At 36.2% G+C, this 11,665-nt stretch overlaps 1 protein-coding gene across 2 annotated transcripts in view; it reads right to left on the reverse strand.

The window, feature by feature from the left end:
• FAM174A (family with sequence similarity 174 member A) overlaps positions 1 to 11,205 on the reverse strand; it is a 30,297-nt gene extending 19,092 nt beyond the window's left edge. For both annotated transcript variants that reach the window (XM_044657634.1, XM_044657635.1), the window contains exon 1: positions 10,677 to 11,205. In XM_044657634.1, the coding sequence (XP_044513569.1) occupies positions 10,677 to 11,116 (440 nt within the window). In that variant the 5' untranslated portion in view covers positions 11,117 to 11,205. The remainder of the gene's footprint in view (positions 1 to 10,676) is intronic.
• Between the last annotated feature and the right edge of the window lie 460 nt (positions 11,206 to 11,665).

Below are 11,665 nucleotides of genomic sequence, written 5' to 3' on the forward strand. Positions count from 1 at the left end.
GCTTTTTTAAAAAAAATTTCAAATCTTGGCAACTAATGAGAGAAAAGTCAGGGATAATTCTCAGGCTGTGAACTTGAGTGACTACAAGTACAGTGTCAACCAAAAGAAGAACATTTGGAGAAGGGATAAGTTTAATGGAAAATAAGTTCTGTCTCAAGATATTTTGAATTTGAAATATCTAATGAGACATTTAGATGGAAGTGTTATTTATGGCTGTAAGTGACAGAATATCTGTAAGTCACCCAAAGAGCAAAGAAGTAGTACTTGCTGGGCAAAACTAGAGTGTAGCAAATTATTAAATTAAAAAGAAGGAACACGAATATCAGAGTTTTTTGACTAAAAATTAAACTGATACTTCATTGGTATCCAAGCAAAGTCAAGAAATCAAAGAGAAGCTCTGCTCCTACCACACTGGGTAGACTGCTTACAGATTTATGGGCAAAAGTCAAACAAGATGAGAGGTTATGTCTAGTCTGTGATAAGCATCAATGATATTAATCAAAGTACCTTAAAAGCATGCCTCCTATTGTACTCCAACTCTGCCTAACACAAAACCTTATCTTCCTTCCAAATCTCAGTTCATAACACCTCTTCTGTGAGGCCCTTCCTATTAACCCTTTATTGAATTGGCTTGTATTTATCTCTGTGTATTTGTATATAAACACATTTATATTTATTCCAGCTGTACTAGTAACCTTTTTGCCTAGGAAACTAATCTTTTTGAGTTCTGGCACACTGTTAAACTGTTATAATTTGTATATCCTCTACTATCTAACAGTGTATACTTTAAAAATATATATGCTTAAGGGGCAGCTGGGTAGCTCAGTGGATTGAGAGCTAGGCCTAGAGACGGGAGGTCCTAGGTTCAAATCCCGCCTCAGACACTTCCCAGCTGTGTGACCCTGGGCAAGTCACTTGACCCCCATTGCCTACCCTTACCAACTCTTCCACCTATAAGTCAATACACAGAAGTTAAGGGTTTAAAATTAAAAATAAATAAATAAAATCTAATTATAAAAAAATATATATATATATGCTTAAAATATTTGTTAATTGTATACATTGCAATTATTAATCAGACACTTAAATATCTGCTGAATATAACTAAACTAATTTCAATATTTCTTATTTTAATTGAATAAGAGAAATTTAAATCTTCATTGGCCTTTTGAGGGGAAATGTATCTTCAGAACTATTTCTCTAAATTCATAAAAGCTATTTTATGTCCAAAAAAGGTTACTAAATGAAATAGTAGAGGTATTACTATTAAATAAGTATAATAATCAAATTCTAGTAAGATGTTTTAAAATCCAGTGACTAAATATAGTAAAAATAAGAATCTTACTAAAGGGACCAACATTATATAATTTTATAATTATAAAATTGTGTTATTTCAAGGATTTAAAAACAATTAAATAACTAATATAGAATAAATACAAAAAATTATGAACAATATTGAAAAGTCAAAAATTTAAACTTCTCTAAATAATAATTTTAATGGATAAAAATTTGTAAGAAATGTTATTATGAAATAATTATCAATACATGTAGTGTCCATTGCTACTGAGGGATGAAATGACTTGCTCAATGCTATAGTGCTAAAATACATCAGAGAAAGAGCTTTCAACCTGTCCTTCTTATCTCTAGATTTAGCTTTCTATCCACTAAGCCCATACTACTTCTCATAAGCTATAGAAAAAAAATAAAAACTACTAAAATAAGCATGATAAAATTTTACACAAATTGTATGCTGCAGATAAACTAAACATAACAGAATAAAAGTCTATTTCATTTTACTATTATGACAGGGAAAGAGAATAGATCAATGTAATTCACTGAGCCTACCTTTTTTTTTATTAGACTCGAGTTTGTTTTTTTTTCCTGAATGTGACAAGTGTTAAATGTATATGCAAAAATAAAAATTTAAAGCAACACTTTTGGCAGTTGGAGTTAGGCTGGAGGAAAATGTCATATGTATTGTGCATTTATTTTATACAACAAAAACATTTAGGAAAAACAGTCTGGATTTTGCATTCTATCTGGGCATCAAATTGATTTTTGGTCCTGTTCTGTTCAAAATGTATTCTGGAAAATTCTCTTTCTATTTCTAGTTAATAGCCCCCAAAAGACATATTGATTTTATTATTTTATAATCAAAAGAAAAATTACTGGCTCAAAAATTTTTTAAACACTTGCCAAACAATTTTCAACCCCCAAACAATTTTCACCCCAATTAGGAAAACAATGATCTTTTATAATAAAATTTTTAAGGATAAAGAATAAACATGAGTATAAAAGATTAAAATTTTAAAAAGTTCTCCACAAAAAAAAAAAAGAAGAAGAAGATAGCTCAATAGTTTTACATGGAGATAGAGCATCTTTATCCCTGGGATAAAAGAAACCTCTGAGAATAATACCTCCCAAAAATTCCTATGGCAAAAGCCTGTATCAAAATGTGTGCCTCTGTATCTAAAGTCAACAAAAGTTTCTGTCTTTAAGAAAAGAGGAAAAGTGTCTGTTATATTCCAAATGTATCTTTAAAAACAACTTAGCTTTCATGTATATAATTCTAAAAAAGAAGAAAATAAGCATTTAAAAGTTCCTAATTTAAAATTTATACAAATATTTTCTCACTTGACCCTTCCTACAACTGTAGGAGCTTTTATCATTTCCATTTTGCAGTTAAGGAAACTCTGAGTCACTGATTCATTTGGTCAATAAAGGGTCCTTTGGAGGAAAACAAAAACTAGAAACCAAGAAAAATATCAAAATATGAAAAACAACAAAGATTCCAAAGGAAAAAATCCTATTGCTTATTCAATGATTCCCTTAAGAATATCCTGAAAATGTTATCAAAAACAGTGAAAAGAGCTGCCTATTCATTTTGTGAATTTTATTTAATTAGAAAAAAGTTGGAAGCATATAAAATGTTCAATAATAGAAGAACAACATATTAAAGTACTATAATTCATGGTATATTAAAGTAATGGGAACTAGAAAGCAAGTTAAATGGACAGGGATGTGTATAATAAAGAAATCTAAAAAGTTTTTTAAGAAATGAAGCAAAGCAAAAATTGCAGAACCACACAGAGAGTATATATCAATTACAATTATAGGAGGAAAGGCAAATGAGAATGGACAGAAAATCTGGGTGAGGATTTATAAGGGAGAAAATAAAAAAGTGTTTTGACACAAAGTTGTTTGTATTGATTTTTTTTGTTTTGTTTTTTGTTAATTTTTAAACCCTTTTACTTCAGTGTATTGTCTCATAGGTGGAAGATTGGTAAGGGTGGGCAATGGGGGTCAAGTGACTTGCCCAGCGTCACACAGCTGGGAAGTGGCTGAGGCCGGGTTTGAACCTAAGACCTCCTGTCTCTAGGCCTGACTCTCACTCCACTGAGCTACCCAGCTGCCCCCTGTATTGATTTTTAATGTTAAGTTTTTGATAAAACTTTTTAAAAATCTCATTTCTAGGCTCATGACCTTTTCTTTTCAAACAATACTATCTTTCTCTTAAAAGCATAAAATGAAAATGTATATTTGAGGTAATTCTGGAGGTAAAAACAATATACAACAGAGGTAAATCACAAGCACAAAGTCACAGAAAATAGGGTCTTTTCCTGTTTTTGTCCAAGTCTTCACACTTTGGCTTCTGGTTGAAATTTGACATCATTTGTCTTATCACACTAATGGGACCTCACTGGATTATAAATAAAATAAATCTCCAACTAGCTTTTCTAGGCTGTGTTTTATTGCATAGAGTTTTGTTTTGCTTTTTGATCACTCAAAATTTTAGATCAATGAAGAGTTTGATACTTTTCAGTAACAGTTGCACTTTCAGAATGCAGAATAGTAAAATGAGAAAAATGACTTTACAAAAGGAAACAGTGAAAATCACAATGGGGAAGAGAGGGAAACTAATATGGACATTGTTACAGTACATTAAACAAGAACATAACACTAACAGTCAAGAGACTTGCATAACCTTTCTTACTTTGTCCTGATTATCTGTATAAGCTTAGACACTGTGTAAATGGAATTAGCTCACCCTCATTCATTCTTTAGATTTTAGCCACCAGGAATAATGTCACCCCACCCAACTTAGAATTAAGTGGGGAGGGGGGAGGTCCGTGACCCACACATGATAGTAAGTGAAAAATAAAAAATAAGGGACTGCCCTTTGGGCAGTCCAAAACAGTGCTGAGGTTGCCATTTGTCCACTTGAAATTGGAGGTGGATGCAGGAAGTGACGAAAGATGCTATCTGTTAAATATGATGGTAACTTCCTGTGGAAAGACTTGGCACTTTGAACTTGGTGTGGAAGGATCTCTGGTGAGACCTCAGAGTGCTTCCCTGTGAATTGTCACGTGGATAAGTCAGGCTGACTCTCTTTCTCTTCCCTTGGCTCTTCTGGAGGCTCTATCCTCAAGGAGGCCTCTCTTCTTAGAGGAGGCCTTATGGCTAGAAGCCTTGTTAAATTCACCTCTTTCCCCCTCTGCTGGGGCCTATAAATTCCTACCTGGTTCGGGACTCTGGTCTGGGCCAGAGCTTCTCTCTCTCAATTTCCCTACCTTCAACCTTCCTAATTGTAAATAAACCACCATAAAAGTCATCTTGACTTAGGTCTATTTTATTTTGAAATCGAGTTAATCAATTTCTGGCGACCATACCTTAAATATCTAGTCTCCTTTCTTACAACACTTCATTTCATCTCTCTAGGCCTCAGTTTTGTCCTTTGTAAAATCTGGTATTAAAACAACATGAGTTAAAGTTCCTTTTCAATACAGATTTTATAGTTCTATTATTATTTTATTAAGAATAAGAATAAGAAAGAGAATAACAATAACAATAAGAAATGATGCTGAGATCCAATGAATCTAGGATACTTGAGTGTTCCCCCTCTACTAACAGCTCCCCATAATCCATGCATGCTGGCCATCTTAAATTTGGAACATATATTCCTTTTCTTCAACTCTCTGATTCATTATGACCCTACCCCAGAGTCCTGAAGAAAATCATTTAAAGCTTTGGTTTGGCTCCCATATAGGACTAGGGTCTCTTCAAAAGTCAAAGAACAGGGGGGCAGCTGGATAGCTCAGTGGATTGAGAGTCAGGCCTAGAGACGGGAGGTCCTAGATTCAAATCTGGCCTCAGACACTTCCCAGCTGTGTGACCCTAGACAAGTCACTTGACCCCCATTCCCTACCCTTGCCACTCTTCCACCTAGGAGCCAATACACATAAGTTAAGGGTTTTAAAAAAAAACAAAAACAAAACAAAAACAAAAGTCAAAGAACAGAAGAATATTCAATGTTCAATATAGACCAGGAGACTGGAAATAAGGAAAAAGTAACATAAGTATTGCCATTCCCCGTACTATGAAGTAGGACTACTAAAATGGCATTTTGCCTGTTCGTTTTTCTGTGGACTGAATAAATTACTTCATCCAGTTTCTAATAGAACAAGGCTGAGACTTGACTGGCCTAGTTTTCTTCCCCACCCTCTCATCAAACATAGAGTGGGCTCAAGATAAAAGCTGCCACCTGACTGTATCCACCTTCCCTGACTTTCTGGGGCACTTAGGAGTACTAAAAAAAAAAAAAAAAGTCAAAGCCATGTAGAATCTAGGCCTCTTATATATGATGGGTTCCTAAAGTCCACAAGTTGCCAAAGCCCCATGACACAATTGAGCAGATGTTTTGTAGGAACTTGTTCCCCAAAATGAGGGTAGCTAGGTAGCGCAGTAGATAAAATGCTTGGCCTATAATCAGGAAAACCTAAATTTGAATCCCAGACATGTAATGGCTGTGTGACCTTGGGCAAGTCACTTAACCTCTTCTCTGGGTCTTCATCTGTAAATCTGGGATAACAGCACCTACCTCATCCAGTTATTGTGAAGATCAAATGAGATAATATTTGTAAAGCACTTAGCACTGTGCCTGACACATAGTTGGCACTATATAAAATTCTTATACCTTCTTCATCCAGAGAAACTAAAGGTCCCTATATTCTTGTTGTATATTCTTCTCGTTAGAGCAAAGTAAATCTCTTTTGTTAAATAGTCAATGACTTGTGAGTGATTTCACCTCAATATCAAATATGACCTTACAGGAAAGACCATATCTTCCAGCAAAGTAGGCCAGAGGTAGAGTTTTTCCTATTAGTGGTGACACTTTCTCCAATGCTGGAACTCCTATTGCCAGGCAGCTCTGAGAGTCTTAAATTCTCGAAACTCCTTGAATACACAAGTAGAACCTTGTACTCCAGGCTTGATCATCTAGGCTTAGGGGAGAACTCAAAAAAGAAGAGGCAACCAGAATTAGGCTCAGACTTGCCTAATATATGCTCATGATCTACCAATTCTCATAAGAAGTCCAGAGAGAATAGGGGAGGATTCATTCCCTTTTTAATATCTTCTGAGTCAACAGCCCTTCCCACTCAGTGATTAATAAGGGAATTTGGTTTCTCATTTATATAACGACAAGATGAAAGGCAGGCAAGATGTCCTGATTTTTTTTTTTTTTTTAATGAAAAAGCTCTGGAGAGTTTAGTTGATGGCAAGCTCAAAGTCAAAGAATGAAGGACAGTATTCACTTTTGCAAACCACAGCTAGGGAATGTATAAATGAGGGTAACCAGGATGGTGAAGGACCTTGAGTCCATGACACATAAAGATCAGTTGAAGGATCTCAGAGTATTTAGTATGGAAGGGAAAAAAAAAAAAGAAATTGATGGAAAGTTAGCACTTTTTGCAAATGATAATATATGAACCCTAGAAGATTTAAGCAAAATTTGAGACAGTTCAATAAAGTTGTAAGGTATGAAATAAATTTACTTAATCATTGGTATTTCCATATATTGCCATCAAAACTCAAAGAAAGAGATAAATTCTATAAAGAAACTACAGAATGTATTAAAATTCTTGGGATTCTACCCATGAAGATACATACAAGTACTAAACATATACAACTAAAAACACTATACAAAGACAGACCTAAATATTTATAGAAGTGTTGGTTTTTCATGATTAGGAAGAACTAATGAAAATATTGCAATACTAACAAAATTAAATCATGACTTCAGTACCACATTCTCCCAAGTAATAAGTGAACTAAAGTTATAACATAGCAGTTTTTTAAAGAAAAAAAAATTCAAGTCATCAAAACTTTTTGAAAAAAGGCTCCAAAGTACCAAAAATTGGAGAACAGCATATTAACTAAATTCTCAGGAGCCATCATACACACACAAGACTAGAAAAGTTGATAAAATGGGAAAAAAGCAAATCTTGTAAAGGACTGTGGGAAAACAGGCACATTATTGCAATGTTGGGAGAGCAATGTATTGGTCTAGCTATTCTAGAAAGAGATTTACAACTATGTCCCATCGTTACTTAACTCTGTATCCTCTTCGATTCTTGGCTAATCTTCCTGGGTTCATTCCCAAAATATATCAAGGAAGGAGGACTAATTTGTACAAAAATACTTATAAAAATTTTTTGTTATGGTAAAAATCTGGAAATGGTGTCCATCAATTAAAAGAATGGATGAACAACATAATATATATGAATGTAATGGAACACTATTGAACCATGAGAAATTATAAAAGAGATGGTTTCAGGAAAACATGGAAAGAGTTGAATGAATTAATGCAGAATAAAGTGAGCAGAACCAGAAAAAAATTAAGACAATAACAATATTGTAAAGACAAACAACTTTGAAAGACTTAAGAACTCTGATAAAAACCTAATGACCAATCAAAATTACACAAAGCCAATGATGAAGTACACTTTCTACTTCTTAAAAGAGAGGTATTAGACTCAGGATTCAGAATGAAGGAATGCATTTGGGAACATGGCTAATGCTGGAACTTATTTTGCTTTCTTATCTACTATGAATATTTTGTTTTTGTTTGTTTGATCTTCTAATTAGGTTAGTAACAAATGAAATAAAGAGATATGTTTGAAGTGCATGCTCATTTCATTCATAAAGTAAGTCTTGAGTTGAATCCACATGGAAGAGGATAAACAGTTGCAGTATTATTAATTTTGCTTAATTATTTAATCTGCACAAGAGCTCTCATAGAGAGGGGGTAATCTTGAAATGTGTGCAAACAACAAAAATACATTAATAAAACTTTAAAAATAAAAATAAAAATAAAGTGTGGCATAAGGGAGCAAAAGTACCAGCTTGCTCTCTTCCTCAGACTCAATTCTATGCCCAGCTCAATATCCTCCTTAAGAGTTTATCCAAAAGATATATATTGATCAACTATATGTAATTTAAAAAACCGTTTTGTTTTTCCTTTTCTTTTTCTGTTTTCTCAATAGAGATGGCAGGGAGGAGATATTTGTTCATTAAAAATTTAATTCTTTTTAAGATATTCTAATTTATCTACTTCATTGTTTACAGTTTCATATGATGCACTTTAAGAGTTTCAAATACAAATTTTTGTCCCTGGCATTTAAGCTAGTGTCTCACATATTATGAAGTGAATAATAAATAAGTGTGTTGACTTAACTTGACAAACTATTAATATTACCTTATTAGATAACAAAAATATCATCCCGGTATTACAACATAAGCTCTTTGAGAGTAAAAACTGATTGCTTTGACTTTTACAACAAGCATCTTTTCATTCACAGAATCTCATATGGCAGACTTAGAAGAGACCTGAATGACTGTAGTGTAATCATATGTATGCAGGAACCTTCTTTAAAATATCCCTGACAAGAGGGGTTCCAGTTTGATGACCTCCAGTGATGGGAAATTCACTACTTTCTATTAATTTTTAGTAAGTTGTTTTTTTTTAATTAGCTGAAACTGCCTCTTTATTATTTCCACCTATTCATATAGTTCTGTTGAGTAAAAGTTAAAAAAAAAAAGTCTAATTCACCTTATATATCTTACACGTAGTTCTCTTAAAGAACTATCATCGTACCCTAACATAAGTATTTTCTTCCCCTTGGTAAGTATCCACAGTAACTTCAATGGAATTACCAGTGGGTTTTTTTTTTGAGTAGCTTCATAATTTTGGAGATCACCATTTCTTGGATGAGCTTAAGCTTGTCAGCTGATGCATACCTCTGAAATATTGTGGATAGGTTCCAGAGTGCCAAAATAAAGTGAATATTACTATGAGTCACACAAATTTTTTGGTTTCCTAGCCCATATTAAAGTTTTATTGTTGTGCAATAGCATCAAGTATATATATATATAAATTTAAAATACTTTATTGCTGAAAAATGCTAACCATCATCTGAGCCTTCAATGAGTCTAATTTTTTTATTGGTGAAAGGCCTTGCCTCCATATTGAAAGGTACTAACTCAGGGTGGTGGCTGCTGAAGACTGGGGTGGCTGTGGCAATTTCTTCAAATAAGACATCAATGAAGTTTGACCTACCAAATGACTCTTCCTTTCACAAAAGATTTCTCTGTAGCATGTAATGCTGTTTGATAGCATTTTATCTATAGTAAAATTTGAAAACTGGCATCAATCCTCTCAAATCCTGTTGCTGCTTTATCAACTAAGTTTATGCAATATTCTTCTGTATTGTTGTGTCTCAGGAAATAGGAAGGTCCAGGAGGTTGACAATGACTGGTTAATTGAGTAGTTAGAATTCACCACATTTAAACTTCTTATATGGGGATGGTCTATGGCACCTTCAATCAATTACAAAAGTATCATAAAAAATCACTGATTAGAAATCACCATAATGGATATAATAATGAAAAAGTTTGAAATATTGAAAGAAATACCAAAATGTGACACAGAGACATGATATGAGCATATGCTGTTGGGAAAATGGCACAGAACAGACTTGTTCCTTCTGAATTTCCACAAACCTTCAATTTGTTTTTTTAAAAAAGTATCTGTGAAGCAATAATAAGAAGCACAATAAAAGGTATGCCTGCAGTTAATATAATGTGGACCAAGAAATAAATTCAATATTAAGGTTATAGGCTAAGCAAGGCAAAATTACAGTAGGACTCTCATAAGAGTCTATAGATATATAACTAGCAAGAGCCTTCAGATACAACCTAATTCAATGTCTTCACTTTATAGGCCTGGAAACCGAGACCCAGAGAAGTTAAGTGACTCACAAGATCTAGTCCTGCCTCACCTCCTTCTGACCCCTATACTGAAAATAATGCAAACAAAGTCAGTAAAGAATTTACAGTTCATAAATTGGGTAACGATAACAAAGATAGGCTTTATATGTAAATTTTTTTTGTTTTTAAACATCATAATATTTTACATATCAATGAGTAATTTTCCTGATGTGGCTATTCCCTCCTCAGATAACCTAAATTGGAGAATGGTTCAAGAGTTGCTCTAGGTGAAAAACTCATCACCTTGCAGAAAACCTGGAGGCTGACAACAGACACAAGATATCCTGGGAATTCTGACAAAATATTTGTAATAAATAGAACTCCGTAATTATTGACACTGGAAATACCATTTTTGACAGCTCTAACACTACTTAGAAATCCGCAGAAGTCTCAGTCTCATAATCACAGTCTCATAATTAAACTGGACATTGTAATCCGTTTCAAAGACTTCCAGCGTCATCCACATGCTTGAAGTCTTAAGGTAGTGCACCCTAGATCTAAGCCCTCTCCATCTCCCCTCCGACCCCCCACCCCGGGCCTTCCTTCCTTCCCATCCAGGCCGGCCTTACCTGATGGTTCTGATCACGAAGTACACGAGGACCGCGGCACTCACCACCATCAACACCAACAGGGCCCGCTGGGTCATCGGCTTGTCTCGGGGACTGGGGGACACTGACAGCCCGCCCCCTCCCACCTCGGCAGGCCCAGCTCCAGGGCCGCTGCCATTGCCGCTAAGCCCAGTTTGCCCGGAAGGTGACTCCGTCCGGCTGCTGCCCGGGAGGCCGGACCCGGCCGCAATGGCAGAACCCGAGGCCAGGGGCGGCGGCGGGGGACCGGAAGGCGGCAGTGGGGCCCCCCGCGATAACGGTGGGGAGATATCGGTGGCCGCTCCGTCGTGCAACAGCAGTAGCAGCAGCAGCGAGGACAGCTGCCCGCTTAGCGCCAGCAGCAGCGCGACTGATAATAAGCGGCGGCAGCAGCAGCAGCAGCGGCGACGCGAGGCCTGCATTATCCCCGCGCCGCCGGCTCACCACGTCGCAGTCTCCAGCCCTGTCGGACCGGCCTTAGCCCAGGCCCGGGCTCCGAGAGGAACCATGGGCGCAGCCGAGGAGGAGGCGGACGCCAAGGAGGAGGAACCAGCGGCTGAGGCCAGGCCTGGGCCTGTGGGGGAACCGGAAGTTTGCACATCTCCAGAGACGCCCCGGCTACTAAGGACGCTTCTGGTTGCTATAAAATGGCGAAGGGGGAGGGAGCGGAAAGGAGGGAGGGGCCCTGAAAGAAAGCGTCAGGTGACGTTACACGCAGAGGGCGTGCACGTGGAGATCCCGGGTTTAGGGCAAGCTGAGCCTGTAGAACCTTCAGAATAGAGGTACTAAGTGACTTAGTTGTGGCTACTGGAAAATGGCATACTTTTTGAAGGCGTCTAAGCAACCTATGTAAAAAGTAATTTTGCCAATATTTAAAGAATTCATTCTTTCTAACATGAAGCATGTTAATACTACACTGTCTGCAGTTCACTAACATCTTGCCAATCCAGAGAAGCTATATTAAGGCACAG

The sequence above is a fragment of the Gracilinanus agilis genome, chromosome 1 (genome assembly GCF_016433145.1).
Source record: "Gracilinanus agilis isolate LMUSP501 chromosome 1, AgileGrace, whole genome shotgun sequence".
NCBI classification, from domain to species: Eukaryota; Metazoa; Chordata; class Mammalia; order Didelphimorphia; family Didelphidae; genus Gracilinanus; species Gracilinanus agilis.